Source organism: Bombina bombina, chromosome 8 (assembly GCF_027579735.1).
Source record: "Bombina bombina isolate aBomBom1 chromosome 8, aBomBom1.pri, whole genome shotgun sequence".
In the NCBI taxonomy this organism is placed as follows: Eukaryota; Metazoa; Chordata; class Amphibia; order Anura; family Bombinatoridae; genus Bombina; species Bombina bombina.
The window spans coordinates 144806764-144824934 of NC_069506.1; the positions used below are offsets into that span (position 1 = coordinate 144806764).

Here is an 18171-nt window from a genome sequence, read left to right on the forward strand (position 1 = left end):
TCTGTGTTACTTCACAAAAAGCTGGCAGCTGTGCCAGATGTTCAAGCCTTTGTTCAGGCTCTGGTTAGAATCAAGCCTGTTTACAAACCTTTGACTCCTCCTTGGAGTCTCAACTTAGTTCTTTCAGTTCTTCAGGGGGTTCCGTTTGAACCCTTACATTCCGTTGATATTAAGTTATTATCTTGGAAAGTTTTGTTTTTGGTTGCAATTTCTTCTGCTAGAAGAGTTTCAGAATTATCTGCTCTGCAGTGTTCTCCTCCTTATCTGGTGTTCCATGCAGATAAGGTGGTTTTACGTACTAAACCTGGTTTTCTTCCAAAAGTTGTTTCTAACAAAAACATTAACCAGGAGATTATCGTACCTTCTCTGTGCCCGAAACCAGTTTCAAAGAAGGAACGTTTGTTGCACAATTTGGATGTTGTTCGCGCTCTAAAATTCTATTTAGACGCTACAAAGGATTTTAGACAAACATCTTCCTTGTTTGTTGTTTATTCCGGTAAAAGGAGAGGTCAAAAAGCAACTTCTACCTCTCTCTCTTTTTGGATTAAAAGCATCATCAGATTGGCTTACGAGACTGCCGGACGGCAGCCTCCCGAAAGAATCACAGCTCATTCCACTAGGGCTGTGGCTTCCACATGGGCCTTCAAGAACGAGGCTTCTGTTGATCAGATATGTAGGGCAGCGACTTGGTCTTCCCTGCACACTTTTACCAAATTTTACAAGTTTGATACTTTTGCTTCTTCTGAGGCTATTTTTGGGAGAAAGGTTTTGCAAGCCGTGGTGCCTTCCATCTAGGTGACCTGATTTGCTCCCTCCCATCATCCGTGTCCTAAAGCTTTGGTATTGGTTCCCACAAGTAAGGATGACGCCGTGGACCGGACACACCTATGTTGGAGAAAACAGAATTTATGTTTACCTGATAAATTACTTTCTCCAACGGTGTGTCCGGTCCACGGCCCGCCCTGGTTTTTTTAATCAGGTCTGATAATTTATTTTCTTTAACTACAGTCACCACGGTATCATATGGTTTCTCCTATGCAAATATTCCTCCTTAACGTCGGTCGAATGACTGGGGTAGGCGGAGCCTAGGAGGGATCATGTGACCAGCTTTGCTGGGCTCTTTGCCATTTCCTGTTGGGGAAGAGAATATCCCACAAGTAAGGATGACGCCGTGGACCGGACACACCGTTGGAGAAAGTAATTTATCAGGTAAACATAAATTCTGTTTTTTTAATTTATACTCCAGTCACCACTTCACCCTTGGCTTTTCCTTTCTCGTTGGTCCTTGGTCGAATGACTGGGAGTGACGTAGAGGGGAGGAGCTATATGCAGCTCTGCTGGGTGAATCCTCTTGCACTTCCTGTAGGGGAGCAGTTAATATCCCAGAAGTAATGATGACCCGTGGACTGATCACACTACAGAAGAAAGGAATTTATCAGGTAAGCATAAATTATGTTTTTTCTTTGCTATGGACATAGATAATGATAATATTGTTTTTAATAAATGTTTATTATGTTTAGAAGCGCAAATTGTTTCTCCTTTGCAATTTTGTACTACTTGTTTAGCTAGAACGCTTCAATGTAAAGATAAATTATTGCCTTATGAGCCTGTCTCTCAGGATGATGCTGTTGAGGCAATGCCGCAGCCTTCTCCTCAAACGTCCCAAGCCTCTCTGGCATCACATGCATTGCCCTGTGTTTCCTCTCAACCTACTGGTGGGGTATATTTGCCTGCAGATTTCTCCACACAGATATCTTCTGCGGTATCTGCAGCTTTATCTCCCTTTCCTGTTTTAGGAAAATGCAAGAGGAAAACTAAACACTTAATAGATTGTAAAGTGTCTGTTTCAGCAGCTACTATACAGGTTGATCTTCCTCATAATTCTAGAGAGGATGTTACCTCATTTCCTTCTGATGGTGAAATTTCTGATTCTGACAGTGTTAATCTTTTGTCTGAGGTGGAAGAAGTAAGCTTTAGGTTTAAGATTGAACACCTTCATGTTTTATTAAAGGAGGTTTTGGTTACTTTGGATGATTCTGACTCTCCTGTTGTAGTTTTAGCCTAAGATATCTAGTAAGCTTAATAGATTCTATGATGTCTCTTCCTCTATGGAAGTGTTTCCTGTTCCAGATCGTGTGACTGAGATTATTGCACAGGAATGGGAAAAACCAGGTATTCCTTTCTCTCCGTCTTCAGTTTTTAAGAAGAGGTTTCCTATTGTTGAATCCATTAGGGATTCTTGGCGCACGGTGCCTAAAGTAGAAGGGGCTATTTCTTCTCTGGCTGAGAGAACTATGATCCCTATAGAGAATACTTGTTCTTTTAAGGATCCTATGGATAAGAGGCTGGAGGTATATTTGAAGAAGATGTATGTGCATCAGGGTTTTCAATGGCAACCTGCAGTTTGTATTGCCACAGTGAGTAGTGCAGCATCTTATTGGTGCAATGCTTTATCTGAATCTATTTTAGAGGAAACTTGGTTGGAGGAAATTCAGGATAGGATTAAGGCTCTTCAGCTAGCCAATTTTTTCAGTTATGATGCTAACATGCAAGTTATTAAATTGGGGGCCAAGCTGTCTGGTTACTCTGTCTTGGCTCGCAGGGCTTTGTGGCTTAAGTCTTGGTCAGCTGATGTTTCCTCCAAGTCTAAGCTTTTGGCGCTTCTCTACAAGAGTAATACTTTGTTTGGGCCTGGACATGGAGAAATAATATCTGATATTACAGGTTGAAAAGGATCTTTTCTCCCGCAAGACAAGAGATTAGATTTAAGGGACGTCAAAGTAATTTTTGTTCCTTTTGTAATTTCAAAGATCAAAAGCCTTCCACTTCCAAGCAGAAACAACCCAAGTCCTCTTGGAGACCCAGTCAGTCCTGGAACAAGGAGAAGCAATCTAAGAAACCCTCAGCTGAGTCTAAGTCAGCATGATGGGTCGGCCCTCAGTCCGGATTCGGATCAAGTGGGGGGAAGATTTTCCCTGTTTTATCAGGAGTGGTTACGAGATGTCCCAGATCCTTGGGCTGTGGGCATTGTTTCTCAGGGTTACAAAATAGAATTCAATTTTCTCCCTCCCAGGGGCAGGTTTCACTTCTCAAGGTTGTCTGCAGATCAGGTAAAAAGAGAGGCATTCTTGAACTGCATTCATGATCTTTTCTCTCTGGGAATGATTGTTCCAGTTCCAGTAAAGGAACAGGGTCTAGGATTCTCTTCAAATGTGTTTGTAGTTCCCAAAAAAAAGGCAACTTTTTGTCCCATTTTAGATCTAAAGTATCTCAACAAGTCTCTCAGCCTGCCGTCCTTCAAAATGGAGACCATTCGGTCCATTCTTCCTTTGGTTCAGGCAGGTCAGTTCATGACAACCATAGACCTGAAGGATGCATATCTTTATGTTCCTATTCACAGGGATCATCACACATTTATGAGATTTGCTTTTCTAGACAAACACTTTGTTTGTGACTCTTCTGTTTGACCTTGCCACAGCTCCCAGAATTTTCTCAAAGGTTCTGGGGGCTCTCTTGGCAGTGATCAGGTCTCGGGGAATTGCGGTGGCGCCTTACTTAGATAACATTCTGGTTCAGGGGCCATCTTTTCAACAAGCAAGCTCCCATACAGAGATCTTGTTGTCTTTTCTACGTTCCCGCGGATGGAAAGTGAATCTGGGAAAGAGTTCGCTTGTTCCAGGTGTTCTTAGGGACTATAATAGATTCCCTATCTATGAAGATTTTTCTGACAGAGGTCAGGAAATCCAAAATTCTATATTGCCTCTCTCTTCAGTCTACTGTTCTTCTATGGACATAATTCCATTTGAGAGCTCTGCAATTATACATGCTCAAACAATGGAACGGAAACCATTCGGATCTGTCCCAGAGGATAGATCTTGATGTGTCAACGAGAGACTCTATTCCATGGTGGTTTTCTCAGAAGTATCTGTCTCGGGGCACTTGCTTCTGGAGACCTTCTTGGGTGATCGTGACCACGGATGCTAGGCTGGGGAGCAGTCTGAGACTTGTTAAAGGCACAGGGGTTATGGACTAAGGAAGAGTCTGCTATCCCCATAAACATCCTGGAGTTGAGAGCGATTTACAATTCTCTGTTAACTTTGCCTCAGTTGGCTTTAGCCCGCTTTATCATATTTCAGTTGGACAATATCACCTCAGTGGCTTACATCAACCACCAGGGAGGAACTTGGAGTTCCTTAGCCATGAAGATGGTGGCACGGATTATTCAGTGGGCGGAAGCTCACAATTGATGTCTATCTGCCATCCACATTCCAGTAGTGGACAACTGGGAGGCGGATTTTCTGAGCAGACTGACTTTTCACCCTGGGGAGTGGGCTCTCCATCCGGAGGTGTTCTCCAGGTTAATCCTCAAGTGGGTGATGCCGGAGTTGGATCTGATGGCGTCTCGGCAGAACGCCAAACTTCCACAGTACCGGTTCAAGGTCAAGAGATCCGCTGGCAGCTCTGATAGATGCTCTGGCAGTGCCTTGAGGGTTCGGTCTAGTTATCTGTTTCCTCCGTTTGCTCTCCTTCCATGAGTAATTGCTCGTATCAAGCAGGAGAGAGTGTCGGTAAGTCTAATACCTCCGGCATGGCCACGCAGGATCTGGTATGTAGACCTAGTGAACATGTTCTCTCTGCCTCCTTGGAGACTGCCTCTGAGGAAGGATCTTCTAATTCAGGGTCCTTTCTTCCATCCAAATCTCGTTTCTCTGAAACTGACTGCTTAGAGATTGAACGCTTAGTTTTGTCTAAGCGTGGTTTTTCTGAGTCGGTCATTGAGACCGGAAAATTTACCATAAGGTATGGCGTAAATACCTTGATTGATGTGAATCTAAGGGCTACTCTTGGAGTAGGGTTAGGATTCCTAGAATTTTGTCTTCTCTCCAGGAAGGTCTGGAGAAGGGTTTGTCAGTCAGTACTCTGAAGGGTCAGATTTCCGCTTTTTCTATTTTGTTGCATAAACGTTTGGCGGTTGTACCAGATGTTCAATCTTTTTGTCAGGCCTAGGTCAGAATCAAGCCTTTGTTTAAGTCGGTTACTCCTCCTTGGAGTCTTAACCTTGTTCTTAAAGGGACAGTACACTGTAAAATTGTGTTTCCATTAATGTATTTTTAATGACTTGTTATACCAGCTGCAGAGTATAAAATATTTGAGAAATTGCATTTTCAGGTTTATTTGTGTATATGAAGTAGCTGGTTTTGTGCTTTGAAACCACAGCCTATTACAATGGGTTGAACTTAAAGGTAATATCAGATCTCATTTTGTTATAACTTTGTGTTCAGAGACTTGCTTCCTTATCTTATATTTGTCTGGAACACCAAAGCTCAATACATAGAGAGAATAATGGAAAATTATCATTTTATTACTTAACTATACTGCAGCCCACTGAAAGTGTAACCTCTTCTACTGGCTGTGTTTACTTAGGCTTGTCAATGGCATATACTCCAGTATCAAAACTTTTAGTATAGGTGGGGATACCACAGGCTAAATCAGCTATTTCAAATGCTGAAATAAAAGTAAAGGAGCGACTTGTAAACAATTTAATATACTCTAGCAGGTAAAATGGATCAACAGAAATAATTTAAAGGGAAAAACATTTTTGGGTGAACTGTCCCTTTAAGGTTTTGCAGCAGGCTCCGTTTGAGCCAATGCATTCCTTAGATATTAAATTGTTATCTTGGAAGGTTTTGTTTCTTGTTGCTATTTCTTCAGCGAGGAGAGTTTCAGAACTCTCGGCTTTGCAGTATGATTCTCCTTACCTTATCTTTCATGCGGATAAGGTGGTCCTACATACTAGGTTGTTTTTTCTTCCTTTAAGTGGTTTTGGTTAGGAATATTAATCAGGAAATTGATGTTCCTTCTCTTTGTCCTAATCATCCTTCTCATAAGGAGCGTCTGTTGCACAGCTTGGATGTAGTGCGTGCTTTAAAAATCTATTTATTTACAGGTGATTAAGGATTTTCGCCAGTCTTCTGCACTTTTTGTTTGTTTCTCGGGAAAGCGTAAGGGTCAAAATGCTACTGCTACTTCTCTTCCCTTTTGGTTGAGAAGTATGATGGACAGCAGCCTCCTGAGAGAATTACAGCTCATTCCACTAGGGCTGTCTCGTCTTCTTGGGCTTTCAAAAATTAAGCTTCTGTGGAACAGATTTGCAAGGCTGCAACTTGGTCCTCTGCATTCTTTTTCCAAATTTTCCAAATTCAATACTTTTGCCTCAGCCGAGGCTTCTTTTAGGAGAAAGGTTCTTCAAGCGGCGGTGCCTTCTGTTTAGGTCTGCCTATCTTGCTATCCCTCCCTAGTCATCTATGTCCTCTAGCTTGGGTATTGGTTCCCACTAGTAATTGATGACGTTGTGGACTCACCATATCTTAGGAAAGAAAACAAAATTTATGTTTACCTGATAAATTTATTTCCGTATATGGTGAGTCCATGTCCCCACCCTTATATTTAAGACAGTTATTTTTTTACTAAACCTCAGGTACCTCTACACCTTTGTGTTATTCCATTTTCCATTTCCCTTAGGTCGAATGACTGGGGATTATGGGAAGGGGAGTGATATTGAACAGCTTTTGCTGTGGTGCTCTTTGCCGCCTCCTGCTGGACAGGAGAGATTTTCCCACTAGTAATTGATGACGTTGTGGACTCGCCATATCCGGAAAGAAAAAAATTTATCAGGTAAGCATACATTTAAAAAAAAAAAAAAAAAAGTTTTGCTTTCTTTTGGCTATTTCTTCTGCTAGAAGAGTATTTGAGTTGTCTGCTGGTTCATGTTATTCTTCTTATCTTTCATCAAGATGAGGCTGTTTGGTGAACAGTATTTGTGTTTTTTAACAAAAGTTGTGTCTTCAGATTATGCAAGTCGGGAAATTGTTGTCCCTCCTTTGTTTCAATCCTTGAATTCTCCTTTGAGGCATCTTCATATATTGGATGTTGTAAGAGCCTTGAGTGTTAAAAGGATTTCAGGCAAACTTAAAGTTTGCTTGATCACTTTTCTCTTCAAGAAAGGGACAAAGATCTTCTGCCGTTTCTTTGGCTTCTTGGTTAATACTTTTCATCAATAAGACTTTATTGGAGGTGGCTCAGCCTCTACCTAGACTGATTTTGACCAGATCAGTTTCCACTTCTTAGGCTTTTTTAGAATGAGTCTTCTGTTGATCAGTTTTGCAAGATAGCTTCTTCGTCCTTTATTGCATACTTTAGCTAAATTCTATCATTCTGATGTCCTTCAGGCAGTTGTCTCAGGATAACTTTGATTTCGCCTTTTGGTAATTTTCATTGCTTATTACCCTATTTTTTCATATAGTTCTATTTGGGTTTGGGATTTTGTTTCACTGTGAAAAAAAGATGTTCTTTTTATCCCGCCCTTATTTTTCATTACTCGTGAATGCCACAGCTTGGATATTATTTCCTAGGAGTAATGGATTGTGGACTCTCACCACTTGTATGAAATAAAACATAATTTATGCTTAATTAATTTCTTTCATGGTGGTGAGAGTCCACGATCCATTACTCCTGGTAATTACTCTTCCCTGCCACTAGGAGGAGGCAAAGATTCCCAAACCCCAAGAGCTCTATAAAACCCCTCTCACCTCACCTCTGATGTATAGCCAAGCAAAAGATGTAGCTAAAGAAATAAGAGTAAAAAATAGTAGCAGGGAGAAAAGATGTGTACAAAAATGAATCAACATAAAAAACTGGGTGAGGCCTTGTGGACTTTCACCACCATGAATGAAATACATTTATTTTAAGCATAAATTATGTTTTTGGCTTTACTGTTTAAGGCAATGATTATATTTCTCCTTCTAATAAAGAACAGCTGAATGTTTATCAGATTTGAATGATTAACTATTAAACTGGGGGTAGTTCACCTCCCAATATTTTATTAATTACAGTATCTATGTATTTCTAATAGTATATAACTAATTCATTAATTTTCTGTTATAACTAGAAAAATAATCTGAAAAGTTATTATTCTAAAAATGAAACCTTTGTGAAGAAAACCATTTAAATCGAGTCTTACTGACTAGTGAGTTAAATCAATTATATTTGAATCAAATCCACTCTCTACGTTTCATTGCAATATACTTAAATACTGAATAAATGTTTTCAAAAGATTTATAAAATTTTGTTGGAAAGTTTTGCAAATCAAGATACACCCAGTGAAAATGTTCTTGTAATAAGGGCCTAATAATTGTGATTATTCACTGAACTAAGTATACACTTTGTAGCACGTAGGTAGACCAGATAAACTGCAGATTCTCTGTGCCTGTGAAAACTTTCCCATTTGCCTCTATTATCAAATTTGCTTCATTCTCTTGTTATCCTTTGCTGAAGGAGCAGCAATTCACTACTTGAAGCTAGCTGAACACATCCAGTGAGACAGTCACAAGAGACAAATGTGTGCTGGCACCAATCACCAGCTAGCAAACAGTAAGATATGTACATATTCTTTTTCAACAATGGATACCAAGAGAATAAAGCACATTTGAAAATAGAAATGTTTGGAAACGATTTCTCTTCAAAAATAATAAAACAATACATATTCTATATTCATCAGGTGCTACAACTACTAGTGGAGCTTCAAGCAATGATCCTTGGTCTTCTAGTCCATCTGTGACACATCCAAGTACACAATCTGCAGACCCTTGGGCCCCTGCTGCATCATATTGTGATCCATGGGGAGGTTCACCGTCTAGACCGAATGGGACTACAGGTATATAACCGCAACGCAACCTTGTTATATATTATGGCTTTTATGGTTAGAGACTGGTTCTGACCAGTGTGATATAATTTACTGATCATACAGATGAGGTGTAAAGTGTGTTCATGCCTTCTCTAATTTGTTTTTTTCCCCCCACTAGATTTTATCATTTCTACACAATTTGTGCATTTACATTGAGCTTAATGTGCTGTTCTCATGTAGGATTGGAGGATAGATCCACACCTTGGGGCCCACTAATGTAACAATATTTCAAATGCATATTCATGTCTGGGGTTTATTTCTTTTTTAATAAGCTATAGGTTTTATTTTATATTCTCAAATGTTCGTGGTACATTGTGATCAGGAAATGTTTCGGGTTTTTTTTTTTTGTTTTTTAAAGAGACATTAAAAACTTTGAGATTTTTATATAAAATGTTTAGTTATGCATAATGACAAAGCTTTGCAAAATATTTTTGTTATTTATTTTCCACCGTTCTCGTGTAATTTAGCTCTGAAAATTTAGCCATTTCTAATTCTCAGAACTTGAAATTCACCCTGTGACCTCGTAAGGCGATCACTGCTACATATCTGTCCATAACTAGCTTTGTCAGATAACTGCATAACAATGCACTCTTTACTAACTTTGTTATAAAATAAAACAAAGAAAAATAACAAAAGTTACAATCCTAATTAAATAATAATACCAGTGTAACACATAACAAATAAATATTTGTGAGCAATAAACCATCTAATATAATTTAAAGGAGGCTACACATCTTTCACGTTCAGTTGTACAGTCCTTTCTCTCATTTTAGGGAACCGCAAACTAATGAGGGAAATAGAAACAATAGTGTAATCCTGTTAATAAAGATTTAGATTTGAATGCCTTAGGAACCTTAATCACGTTGTGCAGAGCTTTTTAGATAAGATCAATCATCACTTCACTGTTATGTTTGGCACATAACCAGCCACACATCCAATACTGCTTGTTAAAAACTTTTTATTAAGATAAAGTAAACATTCTTTTTACAGGCACATAAGTGGACACAATAAATGGTTTTCAGTTACATCACCAACCACCCACATAGGGCTAGAGTAGCAACTTTCAATAACCACAATGTCCCTTCACAAATGCCCTCAGAGTTAAAAATATACGCGTTTCGCATAATTTACAGACTTTTTCAAGGATAGAGTGTTTGCACAGTCACCGCCTTTAAATGTTACAAAAAATCCTTATTGGATAGCTTCTTCTTACTTTCATCTCCTTGGTGCCATTCACAGTGCACCCGGAACACTCCTCTTCCTATTTTTGGTTTGCAATCCATGTGATGCCATTTCCGGTTCTGGTTATTTCATTTACGGTTAGCGGCTGCCATATTTGTGGTTTTTCTCTGCATTTTTGTAGCCTTATAAAATGTCCGCTTTTGAATTATTTCATTATCATTAAAATTGACAATCCGATAGGTCGGTCATATTACATGCTGACATTGATTATAATTTAAATTAAGGTTTTATTAACATTACATTTCTTTCATGTAATTAGCAAGAGTCCATGAGCTAGTGACGTATGGGATATACATTCCTACCAGGAGGGGCAAAGTTTCCCAAACCTCAAAATGCCTATAAATACACCCCTCACCACACCCACAAATCAGTTTTACAAACTTTGCCTCCCATGGATGTGGTGAAGTAAGTTTGTGCTAGATTCTTCGTTGATATGCGCTTTGCAGCAGGCTGGAGCCCAGTTTTCCTCTCAGTGTGCAGTGAATGTCAGAGGGATGTGAAGAGAGTATTGCCTATTTGAATTCAATTATCTCCTTCTATGGGGTCTATTTCATAGGTTCTCTGTTATCGGTCGTAGAGATTCATCTCTTACCTCGCTTTTCAGATCGACGATATACTCTTATATATACCATTACCTCTACTGATTCTCGTTTCAGTACTGGTTTGGCTTTCTACTTCATGTAGATGAGTGTCCTGGGGTAAGTAAGTCTTATTTTCTGTGACACTCTAAGCTATGGTTGGGCACTTTTATATAAAGTTCTAAATATATGTGTTTAAACATTTATTTGCCTTGATTCAGGATGTTCAACATTCCTTATTTCAGACAGTCAGTTTCATTATTTGGGATAATGCATTTGAATAATCAATCTTTCTTACCTTAAAATTTGACTTTTTCTCCTGTGGGCTGTTAGGCTCGCGGGGGCTGAAAATGCTTAATTTTATTGCGTCATTCTTGGCGCGGACTTTTTTGGCGCAAAAATTTTCTTTGTCATTTCCGGCATCATACTTGTCGCCGGAAGTTGCGTCATTTTTTGGACGTTTTTGCGCCAAAAATGTCGGCGTTACCGGATGTGGCGTCATTTTTGGCACTTAAAGCTTTTAGGCGCCAAATAATGTGGGTGTCTTTTTTGGCGCTAAAAAATATGGGCGTCATTATTGTCTCCACATTATTTAAGTCTCATTGTTTATTTGCTTCTGGTTGCTAGAAGCTTGTTCATTGGCATTTTTCCCATTCCTGAAACTGTCTTTTAAGGAATTTGATCAATTTTGCTTCATATGTTGTTTTTTCTATTACATATTGCAAGATGTCTCAGATTGACCCTGAATCAGAAGATACTTCTGGAAAATTGCTGCCTAATGCTGGATCTACCAAAGTTAAGTGTATTTGTTGTAAACTTGTGGTATCTGTTCCTCCGGCTGTTGTTTGTAATGAATATCATGACAAACTTGTTAATGCAGATAATATTTCCTTTAGTAATGTTCCATTACCTGTTGCTGTTCCATCAACATCTAATATTCAGGGTGTTCCTGTTAACATAAGAGATTTTGTTTCTAAATCTATTAAGAAGGCTATGTCGGTTATTCCTCCTTCTAGTAAACTTCTCATTTTTCAGATGAATTTTAAAATGAACATCATCATTCTGATTCTGATAATGATTCCTCTGGTTCAGAGGATTCTGTTGCAGAGGTTGATACTGATACATCTTCATATTTATTTAAAATGGAATTTATTCGTTCTTTGCTTAAAGAAGTCTTAATTGCATTAGAAATAGAGGAATCTGGTCCTCTTGATACTAAATCTAAACGTTTGAATATGGTTTTTAAACCTCCTGTAGTTATTCCAGAGGTTTTTCCCGTCCCTGATGCTATTTCTGAAGTAATTTCCAGGGAATGGAATAATTTGGGTAATTCATTTACTCCTTCTAAACGGTTTAAGCAATTATATCCTGTGCCATCTGACAGATTAGAGTTTTGGGACAAAATCCCTAAGGTTGATGGGGCTATCTCTACTCTTGCTAAACGTACTACTATTCCTACGGCAGATAGTACTTCCTTTAAGGATCCTTTAGATAGGAAAATTGAATCCTTTCTAAGAAAAGCTTACTTATGTTCAGGTAATCTTCTTAGACCTGCTATATCTTTGGCGGATGTTGCTGCAGCCTCAACTTTCTGGTTGGAAGCTTTAGCACAACAAGTAACAGATCATAATACTCATAGCATTGTTAATCTTCTTCAACATGCTAATAACTTTATTTGTGATGCCATCTTTGATATCATTAGGGTTGATGTCAGGTATATGTCTTTAGCTATTTTAGCTAGAAGAGCTTTATGGCTTAAAACTTGGAATGCTGATATGTCTTCTAAGTCAACTTTGCTTTCCCTTTCTTTCCAAGGTAATAAATTATTTGGTTCACAGTTGGATTCTATTATTTCAACTGTTACTGGGGGGAAAGGAACTTTTTTACCACAGGATAAAAAATCTAAAGGTAAATTTAGGTCTGCTAATCGTTTTCGTTCCTTTCGTCACAATAAGGAACAAAAGCCTGATCCTTCCCCTACAGGAGCGGTATCAGTTTGGAAACCATCTCCAGTCTGGAATAAATCCAAGCCTTTTAGAAAGCCAAAGCCAGCTCCCAAGTGCACATGAAGGTGCGGCCCTCATTCCAGCCCAGCTGGTAGGGGGCAGATTACGATTTTTCAAATAAATTTGGATCAATTCGATTCACAATCTTTGGATCCAGAACATTGTTTCACAAGGGTACAGAATAGGCTTCAAGATAAGGCCTCCTGCAAGAAGATTTTTTTCTTTCCCGTGTCCCAATAAATCCAGTGAAGGCTCAAACATTTCTGAAATGTGTTTCAGATCTAGAGTTGGCTGGAGTAATTATGCCAGTTCCAGTTCTGGAACAGGGGCTGGGGTTTTACTCAAATCTCTTCATTGTACCAAAGAAGGAGAATTCCTTCAGGCCAGTTCTAGATTTAAAAATATTGAATCATTATGTAAGGATACCAACATTCAAAATGGTAACTATAAGGACTATTCTGCCTTTTGTTCAGCAAGGGCATTATATGTCCACAATAGATTTACAAGATGCATATCTGCATATTCCGATTCATCCAGATCACGATCAGTTCCTGAGATTCTCTTTCCTAGACACGCATTACCAGTTTGTGGCTCTGCTGTTTGGCCTAGCAACAGCTCCAAGGATTTTTACAAAGGTTCTCGGTGCCCTTCTATCTGTAATCAGAGAACAGGGTATTGTGGTATTTCCTTATTTGGACGATATCTTGGTACTTGCTCAGTCTTCACATTTAGCAGAATCTCATACGAATCGACTTGTATCGTTTCTTCGAGAACATGGTTGGAGGATCAATTTACCAAAGAGTTCGTTGATTCCTCAGATAAGGGTAACCTTTTTAGGTTTCCAGATAGATTCAGTGTCCATGACTCTGTCTCTGACGGACAAGAGACGTCTGAAATTGGTTTCAGCTTGTCGAAACCTTCAGTCTCAACAATTCCCTTCGGTAGCCTTATGCATGGAAATTCTAGGTCTTATGACTGCTGCATCGGACGCGATCCCCTTTGCTCGTTTTCACATGCGACCTCTTCAGCTCTGTATGCTGAGCCAGTGGTGCAGGGATTATACAAAGATATCTCAATTAATATCTTTAAAACCGATTGTACGACACTCTCTCTGACGTGGTGGACAGACCACCATCGTTTAGTTCAAGGGGCTTCTTTTGTTCTTCCGACCTGGACTGTGATCTCAACAGATGCAAGTCTGACAGGTTGGGGAGCTGTTTGGGAGTCTCTGACAGCACAAGGGGTTTGGGAATCTCAGGAGGCGAGATTACCAATCAACATTTTGCAATTTTCAGAGCTCTTCAGTCGTGGCCTCTTCTAAAGAGAGTCGTTCATTTGTTTTCAGACGGACAATGTCACAACCGTGGCATATGTCAATCATCAAGGAGGGACTCACAGTCCTCTGGCTATGAAAGAAGTATCTCGAATACTGGTATGAGCAGAATCCAGCTCCTGTCTAATTTCTGCGGTTCATATCCCAGGTATAGACAATTGGGAAGCGGATTATCTCAGTCACCAAACGTTACATCCGGGCGAATGGTCTCTTCACCCAGAGGTATTTCTTCAGATTGTTCAAATGTGGGGACTTCCAGAAATAGATCTGATGGCTTCTCATCTAAACAAGAAGCTTCCCAGGTATCTGTCCAGATCCAGGGATCCTCAGGCGGAACCAGTGGATGCATTGTCACTTCCTTGGAAGTATCTTCCTGCCTATATCTTTCCGCCTCTAGTTCTTCTTCCAAGAGTAATCTCCAAGATTCTAAAGGAGCGTTCGTTTGTTCTTCTGGTGGCTCCAGCATGGCCTCACAGGTTTTGGTATGCGGATCTTGTCCGGATGGCTACTTGCCAACCGTGGACTCTTCCGTTAAGACCAGACCTTCTATCGCAAGGTCCTTTTTTCCATCAGGATCTCAAATCCTTAAATTTGAAGGTATGGAGATTGAACGCTTGATTCTCAGTCATAGAGGTTTCTGTGACTCCGTAATTAATACTATGTTACAGGCTCGTAAATCTGTATCTAGGAAGATATATTATCGAGTCTGGAAGACTTACATTTCTTGGTGTTCTTCTCATCATTTTTCTTGGCATTCTTTTAGAATTCCTAGAATTTTACAGTTTTTTCAGGATGGTTTGGATAAAGGTTTGTCTGCAAGTTCCTTGAAAGGACAAATCTCTGCTCTTTCTGTTCTTTTTCACAGAAAGATTGCTAGTCTTCCTGATATTCATTGTTTTGTACAGGCTTTGGTTCGTATAAAACCTGTTATTAAGTCAATTTCTCCTCCTTGGAGTTTGAATTTTGTTCTGGGGGCTCTTCAAGCTCCTCCGTTTGAACCTATGCATTCGCTGGATATTAAATTACTTTCTTGGAAAGTTTTGTTTCTTTTGGCCATCTCTTCTGCTAGAAGAGTTTCTGAATTATCTGCTCTTTCTTGTGAGTCTCCTTTTCTGATTTTTCATCAGGATAAGGCGGTGTTGTGAACTTCATTTAAATTTTTACCTAAGGTTGTGAATTCTAACAACATTAGTAGAGAAATTGTGGTTCCTTCATTGTGTCCTAATCCTAAGAATTCTAAGGAAAGATCGTTGCATTCTTTGGATGTAGTTAGAGCTTTGAAATATTATGTTGAAGCTACTAAAGATTTCCGAAAGACTTCTAGTCTATTTGTTATCTTTTCTGGTTCTAGGAAAGGTCAGAAGGCTTCTGCCATTTCCTTGGCATCTTGGTTAAAGTCTTTGATTCATCATGCTTATGTTGAGTCGGGTAGAACTCCGCCTCAAAGGATTACAGCTCATTCGACTAGGTTAGTCTCTACTTCCTGGGCATTTAAGAATGAAGCTTCGGTTGATCAGATTTGCAAAGCAGCAACTTGGTCTTCTTTGCATACTTTTTCTAAATTCTACCATTTTGATGTGTTTTCTTCTTCTGAAGCAGTTTTTGGTAGAAAAGTACTTCAGGCAGCTGTTTCAGTTTGATTCTTCTGCTTATAATTTCAGTTTTTTTCATTATAAGATTTAAACTTTGTTTTGGGTGTGGATTATTTTTCAGCGGCATTGGCTGTCTTTATTTTATCCCTCCCTATCTAGTGACTCTTGCGTGGAAGATCCACATCTTGGGTATTCATTATCCCATACGTCACTAGCTCATGGACTCTTGCTAATTACATGAAAGAAAACATAATTTATGTAAGAACTTACCTGATAAATTCATTTCTTTCATATTAGCAAGAGTCCATGAGGCCCACCCTTTTTGTGGTGGTTATGATTTTTTTGTATAAAGCACAATTATTCCAATTTTTTATGCTTTCGCACTTTTTTCTTATCACCCCACTTCTTGGCTATTCGTTAAACTGATTTGTGGGTGTGGTGAGGGGTGTATTTATAGGCATTTTGAGGTTTTGGAAACTTTGCCCCTCCTGGTAGGAATGTATATCCCATACATCACTAGCTCATGGACTCTTGCTAATATGAAAGAAATGAATTTATCAGGTAAGTTCTTACATAAATTATGTTTTTTCTTGCTGTGATGAATAATAATAGTTCTGAAACATTATAAAAAAAAACACCATAAAATTACTTAAACCATCATATAACAATTAATACTAATTTATCGTTATAATTCCAACCACTAATATAAACTCAAGTATTATCTTACATAAAAGCTTGTTTTTACACAGAAAGTATAGATATTGCACAAATGGTAAACATAAACAATATAAACTGTATCACACTTCAAAAATGTCCTGAAGAAGACAGAGGAAGTGGCATATCTCAAAAGCTCTATTCAGCCCTTTTGAAATTAAAATGTCAAGCTCAAAGATGCACTTCATCTCCAGTCTGTTCCGGGCTTTTAAAGTGTTTCCACCCCACCAGTGTCACTTTGGCTATTCCTATAAAAACAAATCTTTTGAATTAGTTATGAATTAGTTTTATTATGTAAAGACAAGTGGGTGCTTTTTCTTTCCTTTCTAATATTATTTTATATATATATATATATATATATATATGTTCTGCTATCCTCACCTTCAAAGGATGAGTATTATGCCCTATATACTGCAAGCCACATGGGCACTGTAATAAGTATATTATATTTCTGCTATTAGATGTAATTAACTGTCCAATCTCATACCATTTTTTACTGGTTTTTGATTGGAAGTGATCTACATGTTGTTGTTTTTTTGCACATCCCACATCTAAAAAAACTTTTAAATGTTTATTACCTAACCATGATTCCCTATTTTTTTTATCCTTAATATAACTATTTATTAGGATGTCTTTAAGATTAGGTGCTTTGGGAAAGACTATTTTCCGTCTTTCTTTCAAAATCTCATCTAGTATTGGGTCCTGTTTTAGTATATCCCAATTTCTTTCAATCTTTTTCTTCATTCGAATACCTTCTGTACTGTAATCCAAAATAATCATACTAAATGTTTAGTCTTCAATACAATCGTACGGTTTATTACAATTATTTTGGGTTACTACTGTAAAGAAGGCTTTCTGGATGTGGATGCACTGTGGATGGCGCCAAGAAGATTGAAAGTAAGGAGGGGCTATCAAATAAGGATTTTTTTTGAACATTTAAGTAGCTGGTGACTGTGAATACATACTATCCTTGAAAAAGCCTGTGAATTAGGCAAACACGTATACTATTGACTCTGAGGGCATTTGTGAAAAGGCATTGTGGTTACTTAAAGGTGCTGGTCTAGTGGGTGGTTGGTAATTTACCAAAGAAAAAACATTTATTGTGTCCATTGATGTGCCTGTGAAAAGGTTTTTTACTTTATATTAATAAAAAGTTTAACAAGCAGTACCGGATGTGTGGCTGGTTATGTGCCAAACATAACAATGCTCTGATGATTGAGCTTATCTAAAAAGCTCTAAACTACATGAGTATGAATTCAAATCTAAATATTTACTGATAGGTTTACACTATTGTTTCTATTTCTCTCATTCCCTAAAAAGAGAGAAAAGGAGTATACAACAAAATATGGAAGATGTATATCCTAGTTAAAATTATATTAGATGGTTTATTATTCACAAATACTTTACTCACTTGTGACTAGCCTTTTTGTCTGCAGGCTAAAACCCAGATTGGTTTCTCTGAATAAAGAAAATGGTGGGTAGAGCTTGGCTATTGAAAAATATTTGCATTAAAAGGATGTTAGTGTTGCTGATTTATTATTCTATAGCAACTGTCTTCTAATTGCAAGGTGTTTATTGTTCCTTTAAACAAAATGAAAAATTCATGCAGCTCGGCTTTGTTTGATGGCTTGCAACCATCTATCTTCCTCTTGATCGTCTTCTAGAAGTTTTCAATGGGGTTCAGGTCTGGAGATTGGGCTAGCCATGACATGGTCTTGATCTGGTGGTCCTTCATCCACACCTTGGTTTACATGGCTGTGTGGCATGGAGCATTGTCCTGCTGGAAAAACAATCCTCAAAGTTGGGGAACATTGTCAGAGCAAAAGGAAGCACATTTTTTTCCAGGATAACCTTGTAAGTGGCTTGATTTATGTGCCCTTCACAAAGATAAATACCCGATTTCAGGTCACCGTCTCTGATTAGTCCAATTTTAATCTTTGCCCAACACCTGGTTGTCTAATGG

At 38.6% G+C, this 18171-nt stretch overlaps 1 protein-coding gene across 7 annotated transcripts in view; it reads left to right on the plus strand.

Annotated features, from left to right (window-relative positions):
* EPN1 (epsin 1) overlaps window positions 1-18171 on the plus strand; it is a 315777-nt gene that overhangs the window by 211472 nt on the left and 86134 nt on the right. For all 7 annotated transcript variants that reach the window (XM_053690619.1, XM_053690620.1, XM_053690622.1 and 4 more), the window contains one exon: window positions 8558-8713. In XM_053690619.1, coding sequence (XP_053546594.1) covers window positions 8558-8713 — 156 coding nt within the window. The remainder of the gene's footprint in view (window positions 1-8557; window positions 8714-18171) is intronic.